At 43.0% G+C, this 17,320-nt stretch overlaps 1 protein-coding gene across 10 annotated transcripts in view; it reads right to left on the bottom strand.

Moving 5' to 3' along the window:
- LOC144768102 (tyrosine-protein phosphatase non-receptor type 6-like) overlaps positions 1 to 17,320 on the bottom strand; it is a 291,008-nt gene that overhangs the window by 100,993 nt on the left and 172,695 nt on the right. For all 10 annotated transcript variants that reach the window (XM_078651500.1, XM_078651498.1, XM_078651494.1 and 7 more), the window contains 3 exons: positions 8,107 to 8,287; positions 6,199 to 6,315; positions 848 to 961 (listed from right to left, as the gene is read on the bottom strand). In XM_078651500.1, the coding sequence (XP_078507626.1) occupies positions 848 to 961; positions 6,199 to 6,315; positions 8,107 to 8,287 (412 nt within the window). The remainder of the gene's footprint in view (positions 1 to 847; positions 962 to 6,198; positions 6,316 to 8,106; positions 8,288 to 17,320) is intronic.

Here is a 17,320-nt window from a genome sequence, read left to right on the forward strand (position 1 = left end):
GGAGACGGTCTTGACTGCTGCCAGCACACAAAGAAGATGCTATATCGCAGCTGATGAAGATAACGAGCTGAGGCCAAGACAAAGAAGGCTGCTGCGGTATGTGCTTTCCTTTTGCAAGCAACACAGGCTTTACACCTCTTTGATAACCACAGTGTTTGCGGTCAACAGGGTATGAAATGTGTTGCTTCTCCCCAATAAAGTCTAGATTACAAGTTCTATTTTCCATGCTCTCCTAAGGTAGAGAGTAGGAGTATGGTTTACAGTGTTAGTTTTGAAATTGCATTTTATCTATGTTAGAAATGTTCATTTTATGTGCGTTATTCGCAACATGCTTATTTGCTGTTATTATGATATTCTGTGCAGTGATTTTAGATGTGATGAGGAACAGGCTCACCCAGTTGGAATAAATGCTTTTAGTTAAAAGACTATTCTTCTTAGTGCCATTTGTGCCTGTGTGATATTGTAAAGAGTGAAATAGCTTTGTTTATGGTACCAGTGTCCCAGATCCCGGTTTAGGGATTTTAAGCAATCCTAAAGCAATGATTATACTTCAACAGTGTATCGGGTGGGGTTCTGCAAGGCTACAATAATCTGTCTTTCACATTCAGCATTGGTGCATTGAACCAAAGTTCACCTGTGTCACCATTGGGTGGGAAAGCAAACCAAAGTTTGGTGGAATGAGAGAGAATAGGGAAGAATGTAGAAGGGTAGATAGAGTGACAAGGGTCAGAGGGAGAGGAAAATGGAGGATAAACAGAGAATGAAGCAAGAGAGAGACAGAGACAAACAGAGCCTGAGAGAGACATTTAGAGACAGAAAGAGAGAGCAAACAGACACTCCAACTTACATCAAACTCTTCCCAGAACCCAGCTTTGGCTGTGTCTGCCACATCAGATTTCTTGTCTAGTACCTTCATCCGGTTCTCAATGTCAGCAGCATGGATCCTGGTTGCAAAGTACGGCTGGAAAGACCCAAAGAGCATGATAGAAGACACAAACCAAACAAAGTGTACTCAGCATTAGAGACAGTGAGCGCTTCTGGAAGCTGGCAGTGTTGAATACTGAAAACATCTACAGTAGAGTACAGTAGGGGACACCCATGCACTGACTAGGATGTGGACTATTAAAAGTACACTACCATTATTCAAGAAGGTGTGTGTAAAGGAAAACACATTCACAAGTGGCACAGAATGAACACAATTTAGTAACAGCCCAAATTATGGGTCTGTGCAGCAGAATTACCATACACAAGGAAGTCCTGCCCTATTTGAGGAAGTCCATCATAACAGCAACATCGCCACACGAAGGTGGACCAATTAAACGGTATTAAGCCACAAGCATGCCTCCATTTTTGGCTGTGGGCTCATTTTAACCCACCACAGAATAACAAACCAGTTATTTAAGACCTATAAAGTTTAAAATGTATGCCTTGCAGGTTACTTGAAGCTCTATTGACATGGTTGTAAAATTAAACTAGCTATTTTACCAGGACTGGAGCTTATGACCTGCAGGTAACAGAATGATACCCGCAACAATATCATGGAATCACCAAACTTTTGTATATAATAGAAATGTGTCACCTGCGCTTGAATGATATTCTGTGCAGCAGAAGCATTAAGCCTCTGAGCTATTTATTTAGAATTCAAAACTGTAGCCAGAGTGCACAGAGATCGCTCTAACAAATTCCTTAACTTTCAAAGTTATCCTACCACTAGTATACCATGAACCTTACTGGATACACATAGATCTGATAGCATAGAAAGAAATAGATTAAAATGAGGTCTGTTGTGACCAATTCAGCACACCAGAATGCCTTTACTATTCAAATTTACCCTGGCATTTTAACAGTTAAAAACTTTGTAAAAAAAACATAATGCACAGGCTGTCATGAACGCTGATCCTCACGATGCCACCGCCCTTGACTTGGGCATTCATGACTTCAACCAGGTTCTGCTGCCACCCTCAATTTGTGGGTTTGCAGTATATTTTTCCATTCCCTGCAGTGACTGGTGTTTTCTCGGATCAGTATGCTGAAAACATTTGCTTTTCTTCTGAGAGATTTCACCGCTCAACCTGAACTGCTCATGACTTAACAGAACTGCTAGAAATTTATATTTTGCTTTTTATTTTAACTGCACATTAATTTTTGTGTCAACTTTCATGGGTAGGAGAGGGGAATCTTCAGAGAAGCTAGAGAAGGGACCTTTGGGTTGAAAAGCATATTAGTACTAGAGGAAACCCAATCTACTGGCAAACTCAAACTCTGCTCCATAGTTTTTTTTCAATCTGGTAGTCAAAGACTGAGTCAACAAGCCAACCCTCTCCCTTCTCTTCTTGCTACCACTTGCCCAGCTATGCAAGTCACACTCAGCCTCTTTCGAGCCTGGTTCGGCCTAGAAGCAGCTGATCAGTGGAGAATGCAAACGTAAAGCCAATTATTATTTGGAGGAGGCATTAAAGACAGGTGCTTGGCATCAGCCCCAACCCGACCAGATAGGGAAAACATAAAATTGCTGCAGAAAAATAATGATTCTATCAGCCCTTGTATCTCTCATGCAACTACTTCTCAGACGCCACTATGCAACAAGAGACCGATAAATGAGCAAGATGTTGAGAGATGGGTGGTGTGGGGTCTGACCACCTTTGTTTGTCTCCTGGATCTTGTCCATCTGAGGAATCCTAAGGCACAGAAAGGGATGACTGCTCTGGGAGTGGAGGGCTAAGTGCACTCTCAAGACAAGGAAAGGACTGACCATGCTGGGAGTGTTGTCACCGGTGTGTTCCCAAGACATGGAAAGGGCTAAACACCCTGAGAGTGAGAGCTAAGTGTGTTCCCAAGACATGGAAAGGGCTAAACACCCTGAGAGTGAGAGCTAAGTGTGTTCCCAAGACATGGAAAGGGCTAAACACCCAGAGAGTGAGAGCTAAGTGTGTTCCCAAGACATGGAAAGGGCTAAACACCCTGAGAGTGAGAGCTAAGTGTGTTCCCAAGACATGGAAAGGGCTAAACACCCTGAGAGTGAGAGCTAAGTGTGTTCCCCAGACATGGAAAGGGCTAAACACCCTGAGAGTGAGAGCTAAGTGTGTTCCCAAGACATGGAAAGGGCTTAACACCCTGAGAGTGAGAGCTAAGTGTGTTCCCAAGACATGGAAAGGGCTAAACACCCAGAGAGTGAAGAGCTAAGTGTGTTCCCAAGACATGGAAAGGGCTAAACACCCAGAGAGTGAGAGCTAAGTGTGTTCCCAAGACATGGAAAGGGCTAAACACCCTGAGAGTGAGAGCTAAGTGTGTTCCCAAGACATGGAAAGGGCTAAACACCCTGAGAGTGAGAGCTAAGTGTGTTCCCCAGACATGGAAAGGGCTAAACACCCTGAGAGTGAGAGCTAAGTGTGTTCCCAAGACATGGAAAGGGCTTAACACCCTGAGAGTGAGAGCTAAGTGTGTTCCCAAGACATGGAAAGGGCTAAACACCCAGAGAGTGAGAGCTAAGTGTGTTCCCAAGACATGGAAAGGGCTAAACACCCTGAGAGTGAGAGCTAAGTGTGTTCCCAAGACATGGAAAGGGCTAAACACCCTGAGAGTGAGAGCTAAGTGTGTTCCCAAGACATGGAAAGGGCTAAACACCCAGAGAGTGAGAGCTAAGTGTGTTCCCAAGACATGGAAAGGGCTAAACACCCTGAGAGTGAGAGCTAAGTGTGTTCCCAAGACATGGAAAGAGCTAAACACGCTGAGAGTGAGAGCTAAGTGTGTTCCCAAGACATGGACAGGGCTAAACACCCTGAGAGTGAGAGCTAAGTGTGTTCCCAAGACATGGAAAGGGCTAAACACCCTGAGAGTGAGAGCTAAGTGTGTTCCCAAGACATGGAAAGAGCTAAACACCCTGAGAGTGAGAGCTAAGTGTGTTCCCAAGACATGGAAAGGGCTAAACACTCTGAGAGTGAGAGCTAAGTGTGTTCCCAAGACATGGAAAGGGCTAAATACCCAGAGAGTGAGAGCTAAGTGTGTTCCCAAGACATGGAAAGGGCTAAACACCCTGAGAGTGAGAGCTAAGTGTGTTCCCAAGACATGGAAAGGGCTAAACACCCTGAGAGTGAGAGCTAAGTGTGTTCCCAAGACATGGAAAGGGCTAAACACCCTGAGAGTAAGAGCTAAGTGTGTTCCCAAGACATGGAAAGGGCTAAACACCCAGAGAATGAGAGCTAAGTGTGTTCCCAAGACATGGAAAGGGCTAAATACCAAGAGAGTGAGAGCTAAGTGTGTTCCCAAGACATGGAAAGGGCTAAATACCCAGAGAATGAGAGCTAAGTGTGTTCCCAAGACATGGAAAGGGCTAAACACCCAGAGAGTGAGAGCTAAGTGTGTTCCCAAGACATGGAAAGGGCTAAACACCCTGAGAGTGAGAGCTAAGTGTGTTCCCAAGACATGGAAAGGGCTAAACACCCAGAGAATGAGAGCTAAGTGTGTTCCCAAGACATGGAAAGGGCTAAACACCCAGAGAGTGAGAGCTAAGTGTGTTCCCAAGACATGGAAAGGGCTAAACACCCAGAGAATGAGAGCTAAGTGTGTTCCCAAGACATGGAAAGGGCTAAACACCCAGAGAGTGAGAGCGAAGTGTGTTCCCAAGACATGGAAAGGGCTAAACACCCAGAGAGTGAGAGCTAAGTGTGTTCCCAAGACATGGAAAGGGCTAAACACCCAGAGAGAGAGAGCTAAGTGTGTTCCCAAGACATGGAAAGGGCTAAACACCCTGAGAGTGAGAGCTAAGTGTGTTCCCAAGACATGGAAAGGGCTAAACACCCTGAGAGTGAGAGCTAAGTGTGTTCCCAAGACATGGAAAGGGCTAAACACCCAGAGAGTGAGAGCTAAGTGTGTTCCCAAGACATGGAAAGGGCTAGACACCCTGAGAGTGAGAGCTAAGTGTGTTCCCAAGACATGGAAAGGGCTAAACACCCTGAGAGTGAGAGCTAAGTGTGTTCCCAAGACATGGAAATGGCTAAACACCCTGAGAGTGAGAGCTAAGTGTGTTCCCAAGACATGGAAAGAGCTAAACACGCTGAGAGTGAGAGCTAAGTGTGTTCCCAAGACATGGACAGGGCTAAACACCCTGAGAGTGAGAGCTAAGTGTGTTCCCAAGACATGGAAAGGGCTAAACACCCTGAGAGTGAGAGCTAAGTGTGTTCCCAAGACATGGAAAGAGCTAAACACCCTGAGAGTGAGAGCTAAGTGTGTTCCCAAGACATGGAAAGGGCTAAACACTCTGAGAGTGAGAGCTAAGTGTGTTCCCAAGACATGGAAAGGGCTAAATACCCAGAGAGTGAGAGCTAAGTGTGTTCCCAAGACATGGAAAGGGCTAAACACCCTGAGAGTGAGAGCTAAGTGTGTTCCCAAGACATGGAAAGGGCTAAACACCCTGAGAGTGAGAGCTAAGTGTGTTCCCAAGACATGGAAAGGGCTAAACACCCTGAGAGTGAGAGCTAAGTGTGTTCCCAAGACATGGAAAGGGCTAAACACCCAGAGAATGAGAGCTAAGTGTGTTCCCAAGACATGGAAAGGGCTAAACACCCTGAGAGTGAGAGCTAAGTGTGTTCCCAAGACATGGAAAGGGCTAAACACCCAGAGAATGAGAGCTAAGTGTGTTCCCAAGACATGGAAAGGGCTAAATACCCAGAGAGTGAGAGCTAAGTGTGTTCCCAAGACATGGAAAGGGCTAAATACCCAGAGAGTGAGAGCTAAGTGTGTTCCCAAGACATGGAAAGGGCTAAACACCCAGAGAGTGAGAGCTAAGTGTGTTCCCAAGACATGGAAAGGGCTAAACACCCTGAGAGTGAGAGCTAAGTGTGTTCCCAAGACATGGAAAGGGCTAAACACCCTGAGAGTAAGAGCTAAGTGTGTTCCCAAGACATGGAAAGGGCTAAACACCCAGAGAATGAGAGCTAAGTGTGTTCCCAAGACATGGAAAGGGCTAAATACCCAGAGAGTGAGAGCTAAGTGTGTTCCCAAGACATGGAAAGGGCTAAATACCCAGAGAATGAGAGCTAAGTGTGTTCCCAAGACATGGAAAGGGCTAAACACCCTGAGAGTGAGAGCTAAGTGTGTTCCCAAGACATGGAAAGGGCTAAACACCCTGAGAGTGAGAGCTAAGTGTGTCCCCAAGACATGACAGTTTCGGCTTAGCATCATTAACAGCAAAAGTCTTACCTGCTTTATGTAAACCAAAGATCCCGACAACTCCTCAATGTGCGTCTTCTTATAGTGTTCAATGAGGTCGGCCAAAGAATCAAACTTCTCTTTCCCTCCTAGTGTGTATTTTCCATTCTAGGGTAAGAAATAAGATAAGATCACCAAGGGAGCAGATTCCAGTATCCGGCCTGACAGGTGCAAGATTTCTGCCTGGATCCGGTGGGGCAGGTAGACAGTAAAGGCAAACCTCTTGGGTCCACCTTTGAATGTGACTGATGTAAGACCTAAAGAGCTCTGGACCAGATTTCCTGGGGGCTCTCGTGCAATGCAACGTGGTGGAAACTGCAGCGTGGATCAACTTTCATGCACAAAAGCTATTTTATGCCTAGATTTGAGGTAAGTGCAGCGTCACAGAGCTCTAACTCTCTGATCACAAATGCCTGGAGGTGTAAGTGGGAGAGAACAGAGCACAAACCCACAGCAGTCCACATAAAGCCAAAACTAGCATAACCTGTCTTTGAATAAAATCCTAGTGCTAAAACCAACCAGGCCTAAGCTATGGGAAAGCAAAATATGACATGATATTCCCACATATAACATATAATATCTGCAACATTATGCATTTTACACGGCTTATTCTATGGCTGTTTTCATCAAGAAATAATTTGTTTAAGGGGTGTCCCACGAGTACAAATCTCATGAAAAAGAATGCGGGCTCACTCAGGCTCCTCAACATTCTTGTGCATGCTTGGCTGGGTGAGTGTGTGGCACTTAATATCTTTTTAATGTTTGCACAGGTTTTCATGCAGTGCTGTGCAAACATCAGTACAACTGAGCCTCTAAATGAAATCTTTGTGTCTCTGATCACCTGTTCTGTCTCAGCCAGGATCACCTCACAGTCAAGCGTGGGAGTCAAGAGAGGCTCGAGTTTTCCAGTAACCTGACTGGCTCTTGGAGAAAGGACAATCGAGACAGGAACAACCTCGGTCTCAAACCTCTAGTCCACTTACAACTACTGCTGTTAATGAACTAGCGCCCATTCCCAACCCAAGAGACGCCGAACCTTCATGGATTACCCCCGCAGAGGATTTCCCAAAGACAGAAGGTCGGATCACCAAATTGATTTCATGGAATTTAGGGCCAGATGTATGACCAATTTTAGCACACGCAAACAGGCAAGAGACACGTTTGCGCATGCTAAAATTGTCATGGCCATGAACCAATACAATTTTGCGAGTCGCACATAAATTGCGACTCGCAAAAAAGTGTTTACAGACGTGCTATTTGGAAGGGGTGTTCCCTTCCAAATAGCGAGTCTCAAACCCATGTTCTAATGACTCCTTCCCCTTTGCAAATGCATGCAAAAAAAATTTTTAAGGGCAGGCAGTGATCCCAAGGACCATTGCCTGCTCTTAAAAAATGAAACAAAAACGTTTCATTTTTTAAAAAAAAATGCATCCCGTTTTCCTTTAAGGAAAACGGGCTGCATTTAAAAAGGAAAACACTGCTTTATTTAAAAGCAGTCCCAGACATGGTGGTCTGCTGAGCCCAGCAGGCCACCATCCCTGGGAGATCCTCTTATTCCCAATGGGCTCGCAAATTGCGAGAGGCTCATTAATATTAATGAGCCTCGCAATTTGCGACCCCATTGGGAATCACAAACAGTGTTAAACAAACTGTTGTACATTTGACTTTGTGCCTCGCAATTTGCGACTCGTAATTTGTCGCAAATTGCGAGGCGCAAAATCAAATAGTCATAGATCTGGCCCATAGTTTTTAATGGTATTGGGTTGGCATGGCACGGACCAGAAAGGTGGAACAATTAAAGACGATAAAGTTGATTATATCCCTGATCAAATACCTCTAAAAGTGTTCTTTTTAATCCAAAGCATGCCACCCCTCAATCTTTGACCTGTGTCCTGTTACCTCACAGTGGATCTTGAGGTGGGTAACTTTTTTCTTGGAGTCCTTCATCTCATCCGTCAGCACCGAAATGACAAAGTTGCCCGGCTGGCTGAGGCTCTCTCGAACCAGGAAGGTCCACGACTCTCCCTTTTGCAGGAGAAGTTCCTCTGCTTTTGTGCCAGAGAGGTGCCCATGGTACCACCTGGGAGGCAAAAAAAATGTTTAATATTTATAAGTACCTTTCAATTGTTTGAGGAAATATATTAGCCTACAAATGTGCTCAAAATGTTTAAATATGACTTTCTATGTATGTGTGCATATATAAAAAATACAAATATATATTTATAGATATATTCACATACTCAAACACGTGCCCACGCGCTGTTCACGGGTGCGCTTGATGGATGAACCCAGCCATTTGTAACTGGGTCCCACTGTGTGCCCGCCACCCTTGAAAAATCATTTCTAGAGGTGCCAATGAGGACACAGAAAACGGTGCTGGGCAGGGGGTGAGTCATATACAATTCCATCTCTGCACAAAGGGGCAGTGGCTTTATTATTTACAATAATTCCTTACATTGTTATGCTTTCTAAGATGATAATTAAAGGAGACCCACTGCACCTAGGGGAAACTCATTAAGCAGAAGGGTGGAGCACCCAAACTGTTTCTGCAACTAGAAGCATAGACATTCCATAATCCTTACTGACACTTCTTAATTTGTGCCGGTGGTTGCTGGTAGTGTGCAATGCAGTAGATTTTTGGGGGACAAGACTTATTTTCATCCAACATTGGCTCAGAGCAGGAGAAAGAAATACAAAAACGGGAGAAAGAGAGGAAGGATATGGAGGAAGAGAAAGATGAGACCAGTGACAAACTGAGTAAGCAGATATAGAGACGGGAAGTGTAGGGTGGTGGAAGAAAGAAGCATGAGGTGCAATCGAGATTAGGCAGCCTTGGTGTTCGGCAGGGATGGCATTCGGCAGCAGAGGTGGCAGGCTCCTAAGAAAGACTTTGGACCCCTGCACTTACTTTTTTATTTATGTATTTATTCACAAATTAAACACTGGCTAACGAGCAAACTCACAACCGGCTCTTTTGGACCTGTGGGCAAGTAAACAAACAAGATGTACCATCCTGGTTTGCCCATGTAGCCGTCCGAGCAGGGACAGCGATGCGCAGACCTTGGCCACAAAACCCATAAAAGCAAGCACTGGCAAATGCAGTAGCTCTGATGTCGGCTGACAGCCATTTGACTTTGTCAATGCTTGTTTTGTTTAGTCATAGTTTTTGCAAAAATATCTTGTTAATATTGAGGGAGCTGTAGGCCCTCATCAAACTAAAAAAAAAGAATGGCTTTACCCCTTCCAGGATCGTGACGGAACCACTCCGTCACGAGTCACGGACGCGCTGTGCTGGTGACAGAGTGGTTCCGTCACTGCGCGGCTGCCCCGCCCACGCTGCAGCAATTCCGTGTCTGTGCGGCAGTTTTAACTATCGGGCGGGGCCGTGACGGAACCACTCTGTCACAAGCACAGCGCGCCCGTGGCTCGTGACGGAGTGGTTCCGTCACAAGCATGGCGGCGCCGCGTGGCCCCCCTGCTCCCCAGCGCCGCGGCGGCCAAGGGGTTAAAGCAACAAAAAAAAATTTATGGCAGGATGTGCTTCTTGTGGAAGGGCAGAATGCTGCCCCAGTGAAATTAGCCAGTTGCTGTAATGGGCTAACACTGCCCCATGCTGTAGTGGGCAGAATAAATATATGAATGATACAACAGACCAATGGATGAAGAGAGCTGGCTGAAATTCCCTATAAGTAAGTTTATTATACATGTCATTTTAGTACACTCACACAGTCTTGGGTAAAAAGACAATGAAGTCTCTTGTATAACCACTTTTGTACTACTGCCGTCCACTTATAAGTCCATTTACTACACACAAAAAGGCACAAGCAGATAAGAAAATACCCAAAGCTGAGAAGCAAATAGGCAATATATTTTCTGGGTCTATTAGTGAAAAAAGTCATGCTGAGGCAGGTATGTGGGGTCTGACGGAGGAAGGGGAGAGTAGGCACAAGACAAGGATTGAATTGTTCAGCCAATGATTTTGTTCAGTGTTTATTGAGCAGAAAGTGGTTGTGAGACAGGGGAGTTAGTCCACAGTCTACGGTATTAAAACAAGTGGTGGTGGCCGCGCCACAAATAACTCTTTCACTCATCATTTATGGGGCAAACTTTAACAATAGGGCAATAATCTGGGTTCAATGGGCCCCTCAAGCTCCAGTACCACTGCACGTGCTGCGCAATTCATAGGCATGCATCTGTGCTTCAAGAATACCTCACCAACTTGAAAAGAAGTGGTCACTGAGGCCTCTGGTCTGGACTGGCTGATTTGCATGTGGCTGGATCTTATTGGAGGGTGCATGGTGGGCAAAAAAACGATGGGTTGAAATGCGGCCCAGAGTAATTACCAGTGGCTGAGTTTAATTCAAGCATTCCACCCATTGCTTGTTTATTTTCTCCTTCACTTTGTATAGAACTTTGTTCGATGTTACGTAATTTCCTGTTGGTCAACTTTATAAGGGCCATTCCAGGTCCCATTTTGATTCTGTAATACTTAGTTGACTGTCACTCTCGATAGTTACTTGATAGAGGAATCAACTAAAGACTTAGAATATGTTGAGCCCCTTCCGATGTGATTTATAAAGAGTGTATGCACCATACTTCGCTCAGTAATAATTTCTTGTGTATTGCACCTCCATGTTACTTCACAAACTTAAAAGCGAAGTTGACCTATGTCCATTTGTACAAAATATCTTTCTATACTGGAGCGTGTATATATTTTTGATTATTTGATGTATATTCAAATTATATAGACGCATATTTTTCTTGGCGTCTGACTTATACAGAGTGTTCGTTATTATGAATATATTACATTCTCTGTAGTGCAGCTAGCAAAATGATTTAAATTATCTGTTCACCTCTTCTTAAATCTAATAATTTATTTCTGTTTATAAAGTGGTTGCGACTGTTGCAAGACAAATAAGAAAAGAGCTAAAACAATCTTGTAAAGGTCATTCTCCTTTAATTACCAAGCTTATTGATTTCATTTTCTTATAAAAAAAACATTGTACTAAAGATTTCTAATAATTTTCAATCATTTTGAATGGTTTGACAATGGTTTTACACAATTAAAAAAAATATTTTCCGATTGTAATTGGTAGTATTAAATTAATTGGTTCTTCGTTATTAAGTGACATAGATTTCATTTTTATTTCAACTTTCATAATAATTGTAAAGAATATCCTTCTTTACAAATCATGTATACAATTCTTTTAACCCTCAATATTGAATGGATGGTAAATAGGTCACTAATTATTTCAGATGAAAACCTGTTGCTAAAAAAAGATTATTATAAACCGTTAGGCTAACAAATGGAACTATTTCTAAATGTCTTGACATCCCAAAAATTACTGAAGGATTTAAAATTTCCAATGTGCAACTCATTATAAAGTGTGTTGATTGCAGCTCTTACCTAAAGTGCGCAAATATTAATTAACGTGCCCCAACTCTCAAACACATCATCTATGAAATTCCACCGTATTTTTTTAATTTCCATTTTATAAAATGTGTTCATTTCCAAATTAATTCATGAATTTGTTTACAAGGGGGCGGCCACATCACTATGCATGGTTTGTAGATCATATTCAGGCTCCTATCTGAAATAATTATGGTATAGCTTCAAACATAATCTCCTTTACAGAATTGTGTTATTAGCTCTGTCTAAGGCATGTTGCTAACATTTTGCTTCCACTGCTCACATTCCTTCCTTCTGTGGTATGCACCAACAAAACGTTTATCATTGTAGGTACAGAGAACAATATTTTTAAATTCCTCACCTTCGAAGGACTTTAAGTTCAATAAGCAACATTTGTCATATCTTTTATTACTATCAGTGTAAATCATAGCAGTTTAAGTAGACAAGTGCATATTTCACATCTGGAACAAATACTGAATTAGTCCCAGATAGCATTTCAGAAATGTGTATGATTTTGGAAGTATATGTAATATTGGAGCACTTAGCAAGTAACTGTATACATGTTCTATAGTAATTTTCATAATCTATACTGCTTCTTCAGCTTCACACGATAAATGATTAGTAAACTGCTGTAATTCAAATACTGAGTCACAGTCACAGTGTAATTCCACATACGAACCACTTGGAGAATTTCTCTTATCTGAGCACTGTCTCCTGGTGGGTCCATAACAAACATCGAATGACCCTGGCCCATCGGTTTTATTGTCAACATTTTATCTTTGTACAGTTCTTGTATGTTCTTCCATTCACTCCTTTGCATATTCAAAAAAGTTTTGTTGGTGTCAAATAAAATCTATTCATCTCTGTGATATTTATTAAAGATTGAAATATATCTCACACTGAATTTGATATTGAATAATTAAAGGCATTCTCTGTTCTCAGTTTCTGTGCAGTTTCTTACATTCCGTTAAACTCTTTATTTTAAGTAGAGGGACATGTGTCTTATGACTGAAGTGCATTTAGGTATTTGAATATTGCCTATTTTATCCCCAGCTTTTATCTAGGTTTTAAATTTCCTGTAAATTTACGTAAAATGATCATTGCATACTCTAATCAACCATGCAGTCAAATCATCTAATGTTCTATTTCACAAACACTGCAAAACCCACAAAAGTATAGTTGTTTACAAACCAGTCTGCATCAGTACTAAAATATGATAACTTCCATACTCCTACATTTCTTTATATTTTACCATTGAGGCAAAAGAGCCAAGACGCCATGCCCTCAAAAATATGACCTGGCTTTGATATTAATATTTGCGAACACTTACATAGCACAGACCATACATTAAGCAGGATCTGTGTGTTTCAACAAAAAGTTGTATTAATCATCCACTGCTTTGATAGAACTCAGAAGGATGAAAGTCTCAGTTAGCCATACCGAGTACTTGAAGAATTGCCCTGAAGACTAACACACAGATCTCTGTAGCAGGGGCATTTTACTACTCTTTCACTCATTCATGTGTATGGGGTCCCTGCGGTTAGAGGGGTTGGCACGGGGGCTCGCCGGGGCTAGTTCCTGGTGCTGGCGGTTGGGTGTTGTGTACAGCGGGTCACGTGATGGAAAAAGATTTCTGTGAGCTGTTTCAAAACCTCGACAAGATCTCACCACATTTTCCAACCACAAGAGGAAGTGGTACCTCAGACAGGGACGTTCTAGCTATTAATACCATGTGAAACCAGGGCGTGTGATGAAGGTACTGCCGGAAGAGGAGAAAGGGCAGTGAGGGAGGTAAAGGGTGACGGGCTGGCAAATGCCGGGTGAGAGGGCTTTAGGGAGGTGGAGTGTGGCGAGCCAGAATGATGGAGATGTAGGGAAGAGTAACAAGCCATAGAGAAAGGGCCACAGTGGGACCAGGGTTTTGAGGAATGATGGAGGTAGTGAGTGGGTGCTCCCATAAATGGCCTCACGCACTTCAGAGGATTAACACTCATTCCCAACTATGTTGGTCTCAGACACTAACAAAGACCCACTCATTCCCAACGGTTTCCATTCTACACGAGTGAGGTCTCTCTTATGCTCCAAATTGCTGCCCGCCCGCGTAGGTCTTCCTCATTCCCTTCATCCCTAGCCTCACAAACACTAATTATATCTCACAATGTTCTCCCATTGCTGCCCTCACACACTCTGAGGCCTCACATGTCCCTCGCATGGCTGATGTCATATATTCTAGTGAGCTTTCACTCATTCTCCACATAACCATTCTCAGACCCTCAAGTGTATTCTCATTTATCGCATAAAGGTGGCTGTGGTTCGGTTCTGGGAACCGCTCTTGACCTGAAACACCCATTCCCTGATGTGGATGCAGTCCAGACATACTCATGGTGGGGGCGGGAGGTGTGCTGCAGCCGCTGAACACACGCCAAAGCCTTGGATGTCTATGCTTGTATAGCTGAAGAGCTGGTAGAGGCATCAAATACTGTAGCACAGAAAGCCGTCCTATCAGTAAGACTGCCACAGAATGCCTGCCCACCAGTGGCATAGAATGCCTGCCCACCAGTGGCATAGAATGCCTGCCCATTAGTAAATTGTCACAGGTTTCCTGAACTCAGAAACTGTGTGTCAGAAAGTCTGCTCATCAGTAACTCTGCCATAGAATGCTCACTGTGCCACTGGATTCAAGCTAGCCTGGCTGATGAGGGGTGATGCCTCGAAACTGGTCCTAGGATGTTTGTTTCCGATCCAGGGAGGACCTGACCTGGCAGATAGGCTGGACAGTTCCTATGAGGGGCAGGGTTGCTAACGCGGGATTACTGGTTACTAATTATCTTACCAAATCCCATTTCCTGTCGACTGAATCGTTGGTACCTGTCTTGAGTAAAAGGTAATCTCGCAGTAAACAATCAATTTAAGAACTTACACCACTCTAAATGACCACCGACCAAAATTAAGTTTTAAAGATTTAATATAAAGTCAAAGATAACTGAAGATACAAACTTCTCAAAATGAGATTCAAAAGGTATATCGGTATCACTATGAACATGAACTTTTTGAATAGTCTGAGTCTGAAGAACAAGATAATAAGTACAACTTCTAATAACATGAGCGTTGCCAAAATGAATACAAGTTGCAACCTCAAAGTCATTACAGAAAGAAAATTTAAGGTTAGTCTGTCCCTACACTACACTAAATGACATCCCTACTTAGCAAGATCTTAACCCTCTAGGTGTCAGCCGTGGTGATTTCCTAAGAAGATCACGCACTTCTCTTTGTCTCTTCTCTGATAATGGGTCTCTCCTGATCAGCCTATCTGCCTACCCATCCGCTTCCTTAGGCTCCCAAAATCATCTGCTCTGCTCTCCTCCCGGGTCACTTTCCCTAATACCAAATCACATTTCCAATAGAAACGCCCCTTGGGACGCCCCTCACGTGGTACATCTTTCCGCGGCAAACTCCATGATGGTACTCTTGAAGACCCTCGTTATAGTTGACCTTGGTTCCCAGGCTTCTTCTTCCGTGCGCTGATACCCCCTGAAATTCCTGGAAACTCCTACAGGCCTGCGCAAGGCGCCACTGAACAAAGTCCCTTTCATTCGAGCTGATTAGGACCCTCGCACCTGCATACAGCTCGTCCTGCAGTGGGCCTCAAATTCCAGACTTCACCATATCTTAGGCCATAAAACACTCTCAGAGCTCCATACTGGTCACCTCACGACCTCTCCTCTAACGAGCACATGACGATTTAAACTACATGACATTATCTGTTCTGGCCTACTTGATTTACATGCAGCAGGTTCCTGCACTCTTAAAACGTTAACTTGATTTAAACAGCAAACATTCTTAACTAGCATACGTTTCTAAAATAACACATCTATAAAGCATATACTTTTAACCCTAAGTTCAATAGTACATTTTGAAAGAACCATGTCAACTTTATCTCACATTATTTTAGCAGCACGTTCAGGTTTGCTGTGAATTGCCCTAAGGCCTACACAAAATACTGGAATCCAAGTTACATTTAATTCGGACATGACTCTTTTAACATGAGAGAACCATGAGGTTTTCACATATACTCCAACATTTCTACATTTGATCTCACACTGTTATAATTATGGTTACTCTACTTAACATTCTATACATTTCGCTATTGAATATAAAACACTCGTGTGCAAAACATGTTTAAACTAACTACGTGCTTGTAAATATGGCGTACTTATACATTTTTTTTCAAACTTGTGCTCTCTCAGTCCCCCCTTTGATGACCTTTAGGGGTCATCATTACCATGACACTAAAATGTAGAACCTTTAACCACTTGGATGCTAAGGCTATTTTAGATCTTCCATGTAATTTCCATTGAAATCAATGGAAACTCCATGACGAGTTACCCTTGTCATTAGCACTGAAGGGGTTAAAGTGAAGACAGGGCAGTACCACTTCTTTTCATACTCTCTAATGCTTTCAGACTCTTATATTGAGTGTCCTGCATCGCTGTCAACTCTTCTTCCTGTTTCTTCATAGCTCTCTGTAACCTATTTGCTCTATACCATTGATACAAACGCACCAATCCCCACAAAGTGATTACACAAATCACTACTATGATGATGGGTTTCAATATGTACCAAACGATACCCTTTCCTAAGTTGGCAAACCAACTTCCAACTTTACCCATTCCATGACCTACTTTTTCCCACACATTTACCTTTGCCAGGTCCTCAATTTCGTAGTGTATGGCAGTGATGTTTTGTATATACTTCTCTAGAGGCTTTGAATTGTCTGGAATGTAAGTACAGCATTCCTGTACCTTCAAGGCCCTACAGACTCCTCCCTCTTTTGCTAACAGAACATCTAAAGCAAGTCGGTTCTGAAGAACCATTGCCCTAATCGATTGCATCTCCCCCTCTATCAGCATCAAGGATCTTGCAGTACTGGCAGACAGTCTATCTACGACTGTAGCTAACCTCCTGATCTTAATGTCATTCATTATCAATCCTAAGAAAGGGAATGCAGCACCTATTACATCTCCAACTACTTCTGCTGCACCCAGCCCTCGCTTCCATCTAGTTGATATTTCTTTCTTAGGCGTGTCTAAATTCTCAACATGATATATTTTAGGGAAGACAACAGCCAGATAGCATGATCCGTACCAATTATCTGGTAACTTCACATAGGCATATCTTCCACATACAAAATATACATTTGGTATTGCTTGCATCCCTTTCATGAAGTTCTTAGAGTAGTACTCCAATTGAAAGGCATGTTCACAATTTACTTGTCCTACATAAACGTTTTCATAATAGGAGTAACTCCTGTGAATGCACAGTTTCCCCCGTTTCTCCTTATCCAAAGCAATTTGGACCAATACTACCTTTTCGTTGTTGTGCCCTTTCCTCCTTGGTCCAATCTGTTTCCCCTTGTCCTGATGCCTTCAATACCTTCTGCTTCCTGTATCTAGTATCTACCTGTACTATAAACTTTTTCTCAACTTCTGATATTTGACAAGTCAGATTGTTGATTCGAGCATGTGAAGTATCTAACGTTCTCCATGGAATAAACCATTTGTGTAATCTGTCTTCGCTTTTGTAGTAGTCCCATTTGTTCAAATGCTTGAAATTCGGAACCTCTGGCAATGTCGAGTCGAAATTCGAGAAGTAATACTCAAATCCGTCTCGTCCATAAAACATACTTAACAATAAACTGCACGT

Source organism: Lissotriton helveticus, chromosome 7 (assembly GCF_964261635.1).
Source record: "Lissotriton helveticus chromosome 7, aLisHel1.1, whole genome shotgun sequence".
Classification (NCBI taxonomy): domain Eukaryota; kingdom Metazoa; phylum Chordata; class Amphibia; order Caudata; family Salamandridae; genus Lissotriton; species Lissotriton helveticus.